At 39.1% G+C, this 18152-nt stretch overlaps 1 protein-coding gene and 1 long non-coding RNA gene across 2 annotated transcripts in view; one reads left to right on the forward strand and one right to left on the reverse strand.

Moving 5' to 3' along the window:
- LOC146305477 (uncharacterized) overlaps positions 1-11138 on the reverse strand; it is a 35859-nt gene extending 24721 nt beyond the window's left edge. Inside the window, exon 1 of the long non-coding RNA XR_014769110.1 lies at positions 10864-11138. This is a non-coding gene — a long non-coding RNA (uncharacterized LOC146305477). The remainder of the gene's footprint in view (positions 1-10863) is intronic.
- A 6066-nt stretch (positions 11139-17204) lies between these two features.
- The window catches only part of m1ap (meiosis 1 associated protein), a 47698-nt gene continuing 46750 nt past the window's right edge, over positions 17205-18152 (forward strand). Inside the window, exons 1-2 of the mRNA XM_084712578.1 lie at positions 17205-17468; positions 17626-17823. Of these exons, the coding sequence (XP_084568704.1) occupies positions 17205-17468; positions 17626-17823 (462 nt within the window). The remainder of the gene's footprint in view (positions 17469-17625; positions 17824-18152) is intronic.

The raw sequence follows: 18152 nt of genomic DNA on the forward strand, positions 1-18152 counted from the left end.
TTTTTGTTTTCGCTTTTTCTATGCATTTAACATCTACATGTCATTATTATGTTCTGCTTGTCATGCATTGAGATTTCATTGTGGTGACAGGTGATTAAAAAAAGAGAAAAGTTTCATTTTAATTGACTTATTCCTGTATATTAGCATGTGTATCGACACAAGTACTGGAAGCGTATCCTTTAAAGGGTCCCCGGGTGCTGGGACCGATTCCAGCTGACACTGGTCGTGAGGCGGGGTACGCTCTGGACAGGACGCCAGTTCATCACACCACTGACAGGCGGAGACAAAGAATCATTCACGCCTTTATTCACACCTACAGGCAGTTTTAGGGTAGGCCTGGACAATAACTTAATAGTCATATGTATCAGCTATAGTTGTTCGTTAACGTGTTTCACTTAGCAAAAGCAAACCACCATAAAAACATTTAACAAATTCACCCTGGCTAATAACTAATAGAGACCTCTTTTTGATACCTTTTTGTCCACCCTGATGTTTTCATCATGTGTTATTAGGCATTTAGGACGTGTCCAACCTGGGTTCCAGCTAAGGTTTTTTGGGCATAACTTAACTTAAACCAATCAGAATGTCATCTCCCATTCCCTTTAACTGCTAGGTACTACCAGTTCCCCCTTTTGGCTTGGAAGGGGAGGGTGAGGCAGTTCACCACTAGATGCCACTGGATGCGATACACTGGTTCTTTAACCAAGTCCTTTTAGAGCCTAAATATGAACTTAACCCCAACTGTTTTCAGTAAATGAATGTGAAAATATTGTCAAACTCTGCACATACATCATCAGCCAAGTGAAGCTGCAAGAAGCGACACACATTTTTGACTGGAAGGCGACATTAAAGGTTAGTTTGATACGATCATCAGTCCTACAATCATTTTCCGATTAAGAAATAGCTTGACTTTGAATGTGTATCTGACTTAAACATGTTGCAGTAATACTTAAAGATGTGTCCTAAATAGGACTGAAGCAGGTAGGTGGAAGACGTAAGGAGCATATAGCACCTCCACACATAACATGACCGTAAAGACTTTTTAGCTGCCGAGGTAATTTTAGGTCTGGAGGCAGGTTAAAGGAACACCTTGACACTCTGCATTCCAGTTTATTTTGCTTCACCTAATCTTTCTATGACAGAATGATCGCCTCCCACAAATTTCACATTCACTTTTCAAACCGCTGCCAGAAAGCAAAAAATCATCCTGTGTGAGCATGTTGCATACAGTTTTCCGACATGGCAGCTTGTCGATCTGTTCTCTTTTCTAAAGTTCATAACAAGCTTTATGTATTTTGAAACCTCTGCGCGTTTACGTATTAATTTCATTTTTTCATATTCACGAGACTCCTGACAGGCTCTCTTATCCTGATCCGTGTGTTTTACTTCTGCTCACAAGCGATTTCTCTCGTTACGCACAAATCTTCAACCCGCCCGCAAATGCAATAGATAAGGCTCTTGTCATTCAGCAGAGTTTCTTGTGTGATGATCGGCTTGGAACAATGTTTGCACGGGTGGATGCAGCCTCCCTCCAATTAGCTGTTCCTGAGCTCCGTCTGAAGTTAGCAGCCGTTCATGTTCATCTCAAAACATCTGCTGTTTTTCAACGGATCTAATGAATACAACATTTTTATTCTGCTGCAAAGCTCTGCTAACTATGTCTGTCTGTGACTTGAACATCAGGGTAAAATATTATGAACCAAAGACATTTGAAAATCCACATCTATCAGTAACACAGAGACTAAAGAAAACATTTTGCTCCCATGAGCAGTGCTTCAACATTTTACAATACATGTACAACACAATATATCAGTTAATCGCCCTGGAGTCATGAAACCTAAATTGCACAGAGGAGACAATGTGTTCATTAGTGTAACATGGTAAAATTAAAGCTGCAGATGAATACACGTTAGATATTATGTAAAAACATACATGCACATGACATGAATCTTGAAATTATGATCCACAGTAAAAGATTCATCAATATGCCCCCTAATAGAAGTTGGTACATTTATGTTACTACTGTGTGGCTTTTTTTTTTTTCACAGTGTTAGGTCGATCCATCTATACATGGACACACAGACACACACACGACAGTGATCTGATCATTATGTAGCCCGGAGGAAGACAGTGAGCAGGCGGAAACACGGGGAGAGCGGTGACATCATTACCATGATGTACTCGGCTCCACATGTCACCGCTCACGCACAAGATACCGTGTAAAGAACGAGCAGACACTGGCTGACTGATCATATTTGACCTGAGCATCTCCTTAAATCTGACCTAACTTTATCTGGATCTGTTTTGCAAAAAGCTTCCCAACTAAAGAAACATGATCAATGTATTAGCAGACTTCCCAGCATGCACTGATTGATTTAAAACTCTCCTGAGAAACTTCTTTTTTATTGTTTGAAGAAAATGTATATTATGAAAACCTGCTGTGTGACCATAATATGCTTTAAGATTAGTCATGGTTACTTGATTTCACAATAATGAAAACAATGAAAAGCATGATGTTAGTAATTAATTGCTTAATTAAAAGGATTTTTTTTACTAGAAAAGTTTCTTTGTGTGGAATCATTACCTCAACTTGTCTTGTCAAATTCAGACACCTCTGGATTTTAAGGCAGCTTGGACACAAAGTTTTTAAAATTAAAACAAATAATTTATTTTTTACAGAGCATAACAGAATAATCAGGTTAAAAAAACATCAAATTTTTATTTATTTATTCTTTTTTTTTAGGAAAAGACCTGCTCAGCACATTACAAAAACAGGAAATGTATAATGAAAATGTCATTTATGTACAAGAAATGTAAAAAGCACCAAAGCACACTCAAAAATATACTTTTCTGTTGGTTCAAAAGCCTCGTACAGTAAGAATAGCTTAGTCAGAACAACTGGAAAATCACTTTGAGCATCAGGTTTAACTGATTCAGAGGTCTCTGCTGATTTAAAAAGGTGATTTATTGAATGGCAATAAAACAAGGTCATTATCGTGTCAGGCCACCACAGCTGACACGATCTATGGTCTATGCTTCTGCTTGTCCCTTCTCTGAATGTGGGATAAAGGGTCATGGGAACAAAGTGCAACAACAGAGCTGATTGTTTGAGAGTCACATGACACATCGGCAGATCGGATGAGACCGTGTGGTGCTGTAGCTGTTACTGTACAGAGCTATAACTCTTACTCTGTCCCTCAGCGGAGATAAGCAGGAAACGCTTCCTGACATCTCAACATCACACGTAGGACAAGAGGACACAAAGAGGACCAATGTCCACCTTTTTCTGCATCTGCACAGAGAAGAGTCTACCATGTGTGGGCACGTTGGTATTCTGAGCTAAAATCATGTTTTTGTACTCTGGTGTGGGTCAGAGTTGTCTTCACACGGACAGAATGTGGTCTGAGACGGAAAGTTGACTTCACATTGAAATAAAAATCTATAATATATTGACTGTAATAAATCATAAAACGATCATGAATGTCATTTTAAGATGAAATGCTCTGACATCAACGCAGTAGCCTTGCCCTCCTATGAAATTTCTATTATAATAACTTAAATAGCTGAATAACTGTTTTTGTTCACCCATTTCATGTTAATTAAAGTTCAAATTAATGCAGAACATTTTGCTGAATGAGTAAGTGTCCATTTATGAGTCGTGAGACATAATTAATAATCTTGTGGAAGCTGTAGATGTTCACGACGGTTAAATTGAGCAACATGTTAATGGAGTCCGGCAGGCAACTCCAACTCTAGAGCGTGTATTTTCAGAGCAGTGGGCAGGATAACAGGCCTAACTTGACAGTGACACACAACTGACAGTTATAAACAGCTGATCAACTCGCAATGTAAGGCTCATCATCGCTTGTTAATGTCAGTTTGTAATGTTGCACCATGTCCTGCGCTCCTGCAGAGTTCCTGCACTGTTCCTGCAGCACATTGCATATCAATGTACAGGAGACAGTAAAGTTGACCAGGGGTCCACGAAGTACTAAGCTAGCTCAGCTGTTATTGTAGCACAGAGCAAAAAGGGACAGGACCAATGTCCATATCATCATTCCTACTGATGCAATCCTACTGCAAGTCCATTTCACATATACTGGACTGAATGAGCAGGACTGAGGACTGAACAGAAAGATTTGCCTGTGATCCTGGAAACTGCCTTGCTCGTTAGTGATTCAACATACAGCACATAAAGTACGCTTAAACGGCCCCTCATCACTAATCTGATTAGATGGTGATAAAATGATAAATCACGAGTAATTGATGAGATCATGAGACCTACATGACCTGACCTGATCAGAATAACGTCATCTAACTCATGAAGCTTTAGCCCTAAAGATGTTGATGTTCAGTCCGTGATGAGTCATGCATGTCCACGAGGAATCTCTCTGGAGTTTTTTTTTTTCTCCAGAGACCATCACTCGTGTACATGTGGTACATTAGGAACACTGAGTTATTGATGAGGATAGAGTCACAAGATCATCAGGAGCTTCTGTTGTTTGGTAGACAATCTGTTTCCTCTACCATCTTCTCACGCAGCTGACGCAAAGCCTCTCGGACTGAGCTCACGGCAAAGATGAAACACCAGCTGATACTGGAAATAGACCCTTTGAGGGTGTGGTGGTGGTGATGTGGTACAGGCCGGAAAAGAGAATCTGTCTGTTGCCAAGTATCAGTTGCATGTCCATCTCAAATGTTGTTAATTGAGTAAATATAAAGGAGTGGCATCAACCTTTGCAACCCCGCTTTTCCTGACAGCAGTCCTGCTAAAACTCTCCATCCATCATCTCATTAGAAAAGGGAGTGTTCAATAATAAATTAGATTGTCAGCTGATGTTATGGATAATTACATTCAGCAGTACTTGAATGGTATCAGTTACATGCTGAATAAGCGGACGGCTGCAGAATGAAAAGCTCTAGCAGGAGTCTTTCACCTGCCCGCATGACAGAAAGAAAGAAAAGACAAAAAACAGAAAAAGGCTTAATTAACTGCCATAAAACGACTTGGGGGTATATAACAACATCCTAGCAACTTATTGCTTGTTTATACATCCAGCAAATACACAGCAATCTTAACATTCATGAATTAGTAGTCAACTGAAGGATTAAGGTCAGTTTAACTGAAGGATTAAGGAAGATTTTATTCTTATTCATTTTTTTCTTATTTGTCATTAAGTACAGGAACACCGGCAGTCAGTATGACATCAAACTAAATAGTCTGCGATATATAATTAGTTAAAATCTCAAAATAATGAGAAACTTTCTCATAAATAGTCATTGAATAATGAGAGTTATATGAAAGTTTATCATTATTTGACAATAACTTTTAACTGAACTTTTGAGTTATCTCAACTTTTCTGTTTTCTTTAGAGGAAATAAAAAGATTGAGATTGGTTACAGTGAACCAAAACAGTTATGAGCCAGAAGGACAAAAGAATTATCTGAAAGACGATAAAGCTCCGTAGAACCATTAGTGCAGCTTTAAGAAATTCTGGCAGGAAGTTTCTGACCTACAAAGTCTGTGCTCTCTGACCTAGTCACACTGTCATTACTCTTCATTCACTCGTGTAACTCTCCAGGAAATGCCGTCTTTTACAGACATGGGAGCACCACTTAGCAGCACTCAGAGAGACATTAATGGTCTCTGATGACTTACCTATTGGTAACATGAACTCGAAATTGATCTCCCTGTTTTCTGGAAATCTTACAAGCTGATTTTTAGCAATACAGACCAGAACATCACCTACCTCCCACTTTGAAATGCATGAAAGTAGGCAAAGCAACAGGTCATGCTTTTGACTATAAAGACTGTGTTATGTGATGCTGATGCTTTTTTTCCCCTAAGGAAGACATACTCCATGTCACAGAAAGCAGAACTCCCATTAGACCATTAAGACATAAAGGGTCTGCACCCATGCTTTTACTGTGAAGCACTCCCATCGAGGTAATTGATCATTATATACATCCACCCTTTTAGCTACTGCGGCTCTGCTCTGTTCTTCGCAGTGGCAGTAAACATAAAAACCGCAGTAAACAGGTTTGGTTTTGTGCTCCGACATGCAAAGCCTTGCTTCACGTGTGCACAAACATATGCACGCACTTGTGCAAAACGCATTCCAATGAAGTCATTTTCCCACTCAGATTAAGTATTAACGCTTACAATCGCTAAGCCCACACACACGCACAAACTTCTGAAAAACAACAATTCCCACAATGCTCACCAAACAGAGCCTCTGTAACAACAGGAGAGGACTTGCTCTGAAATGAGTCTCATGTGGATAAAAGAACAGTGTTGTTTGTCCCTATTTGTACTTCTGAGCTGCAGCAGATTTAAAATGGAGTCGACTTTGATTACTTTCATTTCTTGGTGCGCACATTTTCACTTGTTCTTCTTCTCACGTTCAGTTGCCACCACACTGTAAAAATAAGCTTTTTTTAAACTTAAAAAAGTTCATGTCTGCACTCCCTTAAAATTTTAAGTTGACCGAATTTGAAAAGACAAGTTGAGGTGATTTTGTCATGTTTCAAAATAAATAAACCTTTCTAGTCAAATAAAATTCAATCACAGTGACAATCGTTTAACAAATTTAACATTCATCATTATTTACAACAAACAACCATGACTCATCTTTAAGTGTATTAGAGACACATGGCAAGTTTTTAATGTTTCATTCAGAATATAAAGATTAGGGTCTCAGGATCATTTAAACTCTCACACTATGCATGCTGGGAAATCTGCTAATAGTTTGATCATGTTTTAGAAATGTAATGAGTTGATTGAACTCTGTACAGGACATTAATTCAACTCATCTTTTTAAGTCAGAAGACTTCATGTTAGAAGAACTAATGTTTATGAGTTGAAGTGTTGGCAAAGTTAAGAGAAAAGATCATTTGATTCCACTAATTTCCTCTATGATTTTTTATACCCAAGTAGAGGAAACTATAATTGAATGCAAATATTTTGCAGCCATGATGGTCTCTGATCAAACTGCTCATAAAGTGACGCTCCTCAGTGCTGCCACAAGTGATAATATACAGTTTTAGAGAAGAGTTTCAAATAAGACCTTCCAGCGCAGCAGAGTGAGTTAGTATTGCATTTTTTTCCTGAGGGTAAATGGCTTCAGGTGATATAAGTAAATACCATTTCTGGCATGTTTACACTTGTGTTTTACACGTCAGGTAGAATTTAGCAACTTTAAAGCAGCAATACACAGCAGCCTCCTGTGCATTTCTGGCAGATGTCTTCATATTCTCAGTTATCTGTAGCTGCTCTATGACATGATTTACGTCTCTCTTGCCCTTTAGGAATAACATTTAGATTCAGTATAACAGAAATAAACAATCTCTGAACCTGAATTGTGAGATTTTATTGCCCCTGTCGACTAAAACAAGCAGGCAAATGCCTGAAGTAGCTTGGTGGAAGTCAAACCTCTCGTGTAAAGACGGATGCGTGTAAAGAGGTGCGGTGTTAATACTGTAAACAAGCAATTTTCTCAATCCGTGTTTAGGTCTAAACCAGCTCGTTTCATAAAGCACGACACTGTGCAGTCTGTCCAACAGGCTGAAACAAGCTTTTTGTATTTACACTGAATTCCTGCACAGGCATAATGATCGTAGTCAACACATGTAATAAGCAGGGTGGATGTGTTTTGTTTTTTTTGTTTTTTGCTCTTATCATAGGGAACAGTTGCAAAACTTTCATATCTCCAAAACAAGTTTTTTTTTCTTTCAGTAACTGCAGCAGCAGATATTCAGTGTGTTATCTGTCATCCTGAAGGGGAGCAGGTCTAACTGAGAATATGCAGTATTATTAGTGTCTTCACTCTAACATGTCTCTGATTGAAAGAATAAGACCTGTTGCAACCATCCCCTGTTGCAACCCTCCCCAGTCTACCCTTTGTGACACATCATTCTTGAACACATTATTCTTGTTAAAAGAACAGTTTTGCAGTTTTTTTAAAATTAAAATCATATTGTTGAACTGTTCCTTTAAGATGTAGTCCATTGTTCATAAGCTCCAGGCAAATGGTCGGGATGAGGACTTATAAGCAAATGACCTAAATAATTGATGTGGGTTTAGAACAAAAACATGAGTAGCACAAAAAAATTAATAAGATTGGATGCAGTTTGACTGTCAGCTCATTAAAAACTCAAAACCAGAAACTTTCTGCCTGCTATCTGCTTCCATCTGACCCTCTTCAACTAACACTGCCGGGATGTAGGCTACCGAGGGGGATTTTCTAATTTCATGCTCCTGTTCCCATCTGAGGGAATTAAACTCAAATTTTCTCAAGGCAGCAAACAACTTAACACAACCGACTTAACATTAATTTAACCTCAATCGCACAGTGAGCAAAACCGAACCCAAAAGTAAAAAATCAGAACGGTGCAAGAGCCACACTGGACTGAAAAAAGCAACTAGTGTGCAAAATAAGTACTAAAACTACTGGGCAAACTTCCCCTCAATCCCCCTGAGTAAATCAAAAAGGCATACCGGATTAGTGCACTGTCGCAAAGCTCCTATTGACCTAGAAGTATGTGTGTTCATCACAACTAAATTAGGAAGCACTTGTGTATTTTATTATGTGTGTCTGTGCGTAAGAGCGATTAAGCCCCAATCATATCGGTGCACCTAATCCCTTTACATGGGCCTTCATGTTCGAGAATAAAAGCTCAACATCCATCTCAGTGGAGGATCCTCGTGGTGAAATCTATGCATTCCCATGTTAATCTAATGCACAGCATATACATTACAGATAAAATTAGACCTTCAAGCGCTGACGGGCAGGTAGATGGAGGAAGAGTGAGGAGCAAATGAAAGAAATTTAAAAAAAAAAAAAGAGGATGAACTGTGATAAGTAACTCAAAACATCAAAAAAGCCCAACTATTCCTTTAATCAGCAAGGAGGGAAGAAAAGAGGAGATGCAAGATGGAGAGTTGCCTTCAAGAATCAGATCTGGGGAGGAAACTTGCTGTGCTGAAAAATCCTCAGCCACTGCCATCTAAACGGGAACATTAAGCCCTGATCTTTCGATGACACACACACACACACACACATACAGGCTGTGCTTTCAAATCAGGACCTCCACTGGGCACAAATTCATCTGGAAATGATTTTGTCAGGTACACAGAGTTGGCAGAAGTTAGAACACCTCATCTTATCTCCCATAAGCAGACGTGCATGTCCCACATTTTTTCATGTCACTCTCATACACCCCACACAGTAACATGTGTGTGTGCGTGTGTGCATGTGTGCGTGTGAGTGTGTGAATGAGAGAGTCAGAGTCAGAGGGAGACAGTCAAAAAGCTGTGTGACAAGACATCAGTCAGCTCCCATTTCCCAACCCAGCATTCACCAAAGCCTCTTACACAGACCACAGCACTTTACAAAACCACTTCATACACCACACACACGCACACACACACACACACACACATTCGAAACCATATATTGTATTTTCTCCATCTCCAGTTCCTTTCACATCTTGATTGTACCCTCATGGCTTCGAAGGTCTCACACACACACACACACACATCGATACACCAACACAGCCGCACTGACTACTAGAAAGCACTTGAATTGAGCGGACTAACCATCAGGAACAAATTTCCATATCACTCTTTCATTCTGTCCCTGGGTTCCTGCACTTGGCCTCTCATTGATCTTTTTCTCTATTCATCTAGAAATAATGAATAGACATAAACACATGGAAGGAGGACAGGACCAGATGCAGAAGTTTTGAAATAAACTTTTCTAAAAAAAAAAAAAACATATGTGGATTTTTTTTTTCTTTCTAACATCAAGAGAGAAGCAGTACCTGACTTTGAGCTGTGGTGTTTGGTTTTCTGTGCTTGTTTATCTCTGCAGATACAGCAGATGCTCAAGACAACCTCATGTATGCTGCTAAATCTAAAACATACCTTGCTAAAATGATATATAATAAGTTGTCAATATGTTTTTGTGATGAGTAATTTGAATACTGAATATTTTGATAAGATAAATTGTAATGAGCTCTTTGATATTATGGTCTGTAATGACTATTTAAAGATGTTCTAAAGTGACCACTGTGACAATATGGACTTTAATGAGCACCTTCATAACTATTTCAATTAAAGATCATTTCATATAAATATAGCTGCAGTGAAAAAGGTCTACTCATTAAATGAATCTTGAAATTATTTATTTAACTGCAGTTTAAAATCTTTAGAAATCGTTTTTAAGTATGGAGTGACTCATCTTATCAATACACGATCTTTGGCTTCGTGCTGGTCCTCGCGCCATCCAGCGGAGGCAGAGGGTTGAAGCCGCTCGCGACTTTTTACGCCACCAGTTCGCTCACTGTTGCGCAGGCTAGCGTTAGCCTACTAGCTAGGAAACAGTTGGGTTAGCTCTAGCTGTTTACCTTGTTAGCGGTTAGCCAACTGAGGAGGAGGAACCTAACCTAGCTATGGTAAGTAATAGTTAGATAAAGTTGGTTATGGTGTAGCCAGTGTTGGGCAAGTTACATCCAAAATGTAATACATTATATATTACTGTCATTTGAAAGTAATTAGTTACATTACAATATTACTGTCTCTGAATTGTAATGCATTACACTACTTTTGCATTACTTTTGAGTTACTTTTACTTAACAATAAAATTATTTTAACATAGAGAGACAGAATATCAACAAAAAATCCAGAAATAATATCATCATATAGCTAAAGTTTAGAAATTAATTTACATTTGATCAAATACTTATTTTCTCCACTGTATATTCAGATTCAACCCTGAACCTGAGGTGCACAGATTCACTTCTCAACAGCATGTGGACTCGCGGTTAAGGTTGCTGTTTGTAATAATGACAACGTTAGCTTACCTTGTCATTGCTGGTGTTCACAGGGATTTTGTTGACAAGCTTTATGAACGCCGGCGATTCTACCGTTGATAGGGGGAGCATGTCTTCTGCCACCAGTCTCCTCACTTCTCTGGCTTCAAGAAGCATGGCAGCCCGAGAGAAACTTAACTTTTGTCGCTTTAACTTTCCCGTATACTCGTCCTCGGTTGCCTTTCTCTTATCCGCAGGTGCATCTCTCTCGTTTAGCTTAATGTTAGCGTGGCACCGGTCCAGGTTACTAGTGCTATTTTTTTTTTTTTTTTAGTTCCCTCGATGTGGCACACAGATTGTACTTGACTATTATGCTCTTGTCCTTTTCTCTGAAGAACTAAAAATAATGTATGTCCATCTCGCAAATGTAGAATCCGTGTCTGTAGTCATCTTTGCGAGTTCCAGCAACAGGAAATGACTTTCGCGGATTTTTTTTTCTGTTGTCGGGATGTCTCGCGGTGTTAGTGAATTCTTAAAAAAACAATACATAATCGGGTTAAAATGCTTTGTAACGCTTGTTACTTAGATTGTAACTGGTATAATATTACAGAAATTTTATTAGTAATGCGTCATATTACTGCGTTACAGCAAATAGTAATACATTACTGTAATTGAGTTTCTGTTGTAACGCTTTACCCCAACACTGGGTGTAGCTAGCTAAAGTTAGCTAAAGTCAGCTAAAAAATTAACAAAGCTAACATTTGCTGAGGTTGACCTTATCTTATGTATGTGTAAGTTATGTTTGCATGTGATATTAAGTTTTTAACAACCATAGAGTTAGTAACATTTCTTGCCACTTAGTGTTTTATCAAACGAATTTAATTCTAGCAGCTCCTCTTCCACTTTGCTGTCAGTGTTGCCAGGTTGGTTTGATGTTTTCCAGCCCAATAATTGCTCATTGATTCAAACTGATTTAAACAAACAAACAAGCAAAAAACAAAAGACAAGTCAAGACAAAACAAAACAAAAATATAATCTCTATACAGTATTGTGGGTCATTATTTTTCAATATGACATTAATAATTAAACAAAGTGTTCCCAAGTGCACTATAACCCAGATAACACATCCTTTATTGGTCACCCTTGGGGTGAGTAGTATTTTCTTTCACTCCGTTGTGTCATATATTAATTATTTTACACACTCATAGGCTTGTATACACACATGCAATCGTGCTTTTTTGTGGGAGAGGTGGTAGAGTGATGGATGCTGCCCAGAAACAGGTGCTCCGAGCAGTTGGGGGTTGAAAGCTTTGCTGAAGGCTACCTCAACAGTGTCCAGGACCTGAACTGGCACCTCCCCAGCCAACAGTCCACTCTGTACTTTTTGGTCTGAGCAAGGCTACCCTCCAGTCCCCAAGCCAAGTCTTTACAGGCTGAGCTACCAGTAGAATACGATGCAACTATGAATGCCTGCTTTCTGCCTTAGAAATAAAGAAAAAATAAAGGGGCAGCGTAAGTAACAAAATTAACAAACTTTGACAGTATGCCAACTTAAAGTACGCATCATCCCATGCTGTCAAAAACCCAAATAAATAATGTTTTGGTTTTAGAGGATTCTGTTACCTTGAAAATGCAGATTTGCAAAAACACTACAGCTCGCAGCCTTTCATCATACAGCTTGAGCCTGTTTTTATGGTAAGCTGCAGGTGGCATCACTATTTGCTGTACCTCTTTCACCTTTTGCTGCTCTCTTTGTTTTCAGCTCTTTCAAACTGTCATCTAACATCCTTCCAATTTTAACTTTCATAGAACTTAACTTAGATACGTGTAGATATGGTCAGCAAGGCTCATGACACATATACACAAACATGCTTTAACTGTAAGTTAAGGGAAATTTGGAAAATGCACACAGTCTGTATTGTTTTGGTATTGTTGTCAGTGTGGTGTATTTTTGCTTGTAAAGAAATTCACCAACCCAAAACAGCTGTGGCAAACACAAGCAATGTTATTTGTCTGTTGGACTGAATCTGGTTATTTATGTTTACACAGAGAGAGGTCTAAGAGATCAAAGGTGTGAGAGTGAAAGATGTGTGATCTGGGTGGTGAGGAGGACAGAATTTGGCTTACAAAAGGAGAAGTGAGTCAGAGACAGATGAGAAGGGCAGAAGATCAAACGGCACACACTTTCACACAATATGCCCTTTATTACCAGCAAAATAGCCCTGCTCTGTGAAGATCAGAACAGAGCAGGGTTTCAGGACAGTGGATTTAAGAGCTCGGATGATAAAGAGCACTCAGAGCTCAGCTTTCGATCGGAAGGGATTAGTTCTGTCAATGGCTTTCGCTCTGATAAGAGTAGTCCAGCCTTTGGGTGTTTTCCATAGGACGTGTTGTTATTTCTGCCTCTGTGCGGAGTTTAAATGTGGTCTGGTATGGAGCTGTTTGTGCTTCAGTCTTTGCAGGCCAGTCTGTGTATGTGTCTGTGCATGTGTGTGAATGTGTGGCTAAACCTTATGACAGACAAATTATGTAATGCAGGCCCAGGGCAGATTTATGGCAACATGATGACAGGAAGTTGAAATATTCTATCCACCGTTAAATTAATTCATTACTGAAATACGAAAGGGAATTTGTAAACAAAACTGTCCTTTGTAAGTCCTTAGAAATGCTGTACCCATCCAAAACCTCGGACTCTGGCTGATTAAAGCATTTTGCTTGTTTTTATGTTATTTCCAGCTCACTTCCAGCCAACCATTGTGAAGAAGCTTCAATTTTGGAAAGTAGTTTAGCTTTGATATTTAGCTGAATATGCACAAATAGTTATTTTTAGGTATTGGATCAGAGATCTGAGGTATTATGCTTCAAGATGGTTATGTCTAGGGCTGCCAGTAATGATTATTGTCATTATTAATTATATGTTTTTTTAAATTTTCTCTATAATTTATTGGATAAAAAATAGCAGAGCTGGGTCGTTGTCAAGTCATTGTTTTGGAAGTCACACGTAATTGTCTTTGCATTCAAGTCCAGAGTCAAGTCCTCATCAAGTCTATGAAATCCAAGAGTTGGGTATTGCTTGGGTTTTTTGATACTGGTGCTAAAACAATAGTTTTTAAAACCCTACCAGTGCCTAACTGGTGCCTGAAATTGTCTGGTATCTGTTGCCTTTTTTCCTATGTCAGTTGTTTCCTCACAGTCTTTGGTCTTGTCTGTCCTCACTCACTGAGGTGTGGAAATGGAAGGACTAATTGCACTGATGTGTGTCAGAATAGGAGGTTGCTAAATAAGGGGTTTCCCTTCAGTAACGATGATGATGATGATGATAGTGACCAGACCAAAAAAGACAGATTCACACAGACAACCGTTCCATAATGACAGGGTTTCAGATGGTGTGACTAACTAACTCTGTCGAGCGTGAGGGGTTTTCCACTCTCCATCCCTCTGGCCACATCCTCTGTGTTGCATGACTGACTCTTGCTCTGTGACAGTGACGCAGACGGTCCCTTTCCATCTGATGATGCTTGTGAAGCTGCATCAAGGAAAAAAGTTGCATTTTTTTCCCTGATGCATATGGATTAGATGAAGGGTTTATCAAAGACACCTGTCTATAAAAAGCTTTGCTTTCTCAAATGGAATTGAGAATAAAATTTAGATTTGTGTTAAATTATGCTCATTCGTTGAGCTACAGATGTGAATATTCACAAGTATGTCATCTGTGCAACATTTGGTGTAAGGCACTGTGCAGTATTCTTGCTGCGTGTGTTCTGGTGGTTAGGGATCTGGGTGTGATACTTTATGTTGAAGGGAAAATTCTGCACTTTTCATGTGACTGTCCAGTCAGTGCTTATGGTGATTGTAGTCAACTGAGATAATATATTCCTCAGTGTCTGCTATAATGATGGAAAAAGGACTTCTTCTGCTACAAAATCTGTTGTTCTTCCTGAATCCAGTTATGTAGTTGGATGTAAGCACTACAGGATATTTCATCTTAGATGTCTAGTCTCCACCTCTGGGTAGCCAGGGGGCATGTTAGATGAGTATTTTTGTCCCCTAAGGCTATGTTTTGGCCAACAAAGTAAGAGCCATAGACAAGGGTGTTGTTAAATCAGCGTAGTGGTACATGTAGGTATTCCTGCACAGCTCTGTGAGCAGAAAAACTCTGCACTGAGTAATTTATTGCTTTAATTGACAATGTTTACCATCAACACTGATTGGATAGCCACATGAAATGTTCTGAATTTTCCCCTTAACTGTAGTTTAATATCGTAGGGGAGATAATAAAGGTTAATGTAATCTAATAATTTAATCTTGTGCTGGAAAAAGTACTTGATTGACAGAAAAATTAATTGCCAACCATTTTGAGTGCTGTCTGGGTCATATTTCATCCAAAAACTACCAAACATTCACTGGCTCCAGCCTCTTAGATGTGAGGATTTGCTGCCTCTCTCTTTCATATCATTGTAGATTAAACAGCTTTGGATTTTGGACTGTTGGTCAGATAAAATAAGCAATTTGAAGATGTCACCTTGGGGTCTTGGAAAAGGGAAGAAAATAATCATCAGTTCAGGCTAATCGATTATGAAAGTAATTGCCTGTTGCAGGCCTAGTTTTAAAGGGATACTTATATTATTTAATGTGGGATAAATCAGTGTATTAGTATATTATATACAGTTGATAATCGGTGTGGAGAAGCACCAACATGAAAGCTAAGCAATGTACTGGTCTGCACCGGTCAGTGGGAGACCAGCAACTTCCTGTGATCTGCAAGGTAACACGACTGATTTTACCCATTGTGGCTGGTTGCGTTAGCAGTTTCCCATTGGAAAAGACTGTCTGACAGCCAAGTAAAGACGTGAAAATAATGTAACTTAAAGTGGACCTTTTTTAAGTGGCTAAAAGACCTTAAGTTGCTGACCCTGTCCACAGCACAGTACATTTCTTAGCTCCTCTCTGCTTCCTCTGACTGGGGGCGTGCTGACCTCTAGCTACTGCAGGTGAAAGTACTCTCACCATTGACAAATACCTCATACAACCTCATATCAGATCATCCAAACTATCTCTTTAAAGTTGATATAGCGCTATATTAACTACACTGCTCTGCATATGCTCCATTTTATCCACCTTGTTTCACTTTTTGCTGCCGCACCGACCCATTTTTGCCCAAGAATCAGAGTTTCCGTTATAGTCTAATCCTTGCATCATAACAGTGTGAAGCTGAGTGCTATGTTGTAGTGGACTCTTGACACAACCCACTGTCAGTTTATCATTTGGCTGCAAAAAAAAACTTAATAGTTCAGAATGGCTGTAAATAATAAAAAACAAACTGTCAAAGTGAGGACTCTCTCTGCTTTATAAAACTCTAACGACACTTGGCCACTTGAGCAAGAAATTGGAAGTCAGGATAACAAAATATGTTGTCTGTTTTACACATGTTTTATGGCACAATTCCACCAGAACTGCCTGGCCTCCAAATGGATTTTCAAAGTCTCATATGAGACAAAGAAAAGTTGTCTTGCAATCATTATTGAACAAAAACTACTTTAGTTGACATTTTTTCCACATTATTCTCCTCAGAAGTTAGAGCAAGATCCTGATTTATGTGATAACCGAGCCATTTATAACCTAGATTCTTACATAATATTCCATATCATCATAGCCTATTAATTCATGTTCTGTTTACAGTGGTACTTAACGTTCATGATTATGACTGCTAATGCCCTTTAATGTTGTTGACTGCATGGGCTGATTATCATTACAGAGCTATGGTTTGTTGTTGTCTCTGTTTTTTGCTCATTTTTGTAATGACTGGTTTCCCTCTCTTGGTCTCCTAGATAGGTTTACATATGGGAATTTCTTTTTGCATGTTTTGCAAAGTTTTTAGATATTTGCACATGTATTTTATGGGGTTCTGCATTTTCACATCAGCTTAAAACATTAGGCCTGCAACCATCAATTATTAAAATTCTCAATTAATCTGCGGATTATCTAAATGATTAATTAGCTAATAAAATGTTTAAAAAAATTAAAATGCTTATCACAATTTCCCAGAGTAATGTCTTCAGATTGTTTCTTTTATCCAACGAACAATCCAAAACCCAAAGACTCTTCATGTACTTTCATAAATGACAAAAAAAAACAGCAATCCTCACATTTAAAGCCAGAACCAGCAAGTGTTTGTTATTTTTGCTTGACAAATAACTGAAAGAATGAATGGTGGAAATTGACTAATCGGTTAATCAGACAGTCTTCATCAACTCTACAAAACATAACATGAAAAGGAAAGGTAATCTGAAATGCAGAATGCATCATCCTCTGGATTAAATATTCCCTGAAAAGCTTTTGTTATGATTTTCTCCATTTTCTTTGTTATGTAATGCTGTTATATTTTGTGTTAGATGTCTTTGGAAAACAGAAAGAGGTCAGCAGGTTCTTCCAACTCTGGGAACTTGGGTTACTGGTCCTCCTCATTTCTGCGGCAACCAGCCAGAATCCTGATTGTGGAGGCGCTGCCGCCTTGGTGGTCAGAGACCTGTTCGGCGTTCTGTGGTGCTCTGGATAACTTCCTGTCCCTGGCCTGTAGTCTGGATGGACCCTGTAGGATCCCACTACTCAGCCTGTACGCCATTAGCAGGCAGCAGGAGTGCCTGCTGCCATTTGTGGTAAGATAGATGAATGTGAAATGTTTCTATGGCGCATTATTGCTTTTTCTTGTTTGTCCTCTGTCACCACTCCCCTCTTTGTTGCTTTCTGTCACCTACTGTACTCTTACCTCTCGCTTGTAGTCTTCTTTTCTTTCCTGTCCATGTGTGTTTTTAGCAGGTTCGTGGTAACCTGGCAAGGCTGCGTTCCTGTGTCGAAGAGCTGAGGTCTATTCCAGGTGAGGGTTGTATCAGAGGAGCAGCCAGAGGAGGCGAGCTGCTGCGACAGGCAGTGCTGGACAGCCTGCAGCAGTTTAAACAGTACATCAGACACACCAGTACTGGCAACCAGGGCAGCAGCAACACATCTGTGGAGGTGAGCATAGATAGAAAACTTCAATTCACACATTGTAACACAAATGATTGAGTTTTTCCGAATTGATGTTTACTGTTTATTTGTTTTACTGTGCTAGTAGATATAGAAGCAGCACCACTCGCGCCACAGCTCGCATGAAATTGGTACATAAACCAGTAAAAGCACAGCGCTACAGACTTTCATATCAAATCAAACGAGAAGCATTTTAGAAGACTTTCCAGCTGAAAGAGAATGTTGTTCATTCACTGTGACTCATGGTCTGTCCATTTAATGTCATGAAGCTTCACTCAATGTGTGTGTGTACTTTGTACCAGACCATTGCCATAAGA

Source organism: Lutjanus erythropterus, chromosome 23 (genome assembly GCF_056507025.1).
Source record: "Lutjanus erythropterus isolate fLutEry1 chromosome 23, fLutEry1.hap2, whole genome shotgun sequence".
In the NCBI taxonomy this organism is placed as follows: domain Eukaryota; kingdom Metazoa; phylum Chordata; class Actinopteri; order Lutjaniformes; family Lutjanidae; genus Lutjanus; species Lutjanus erythropterus.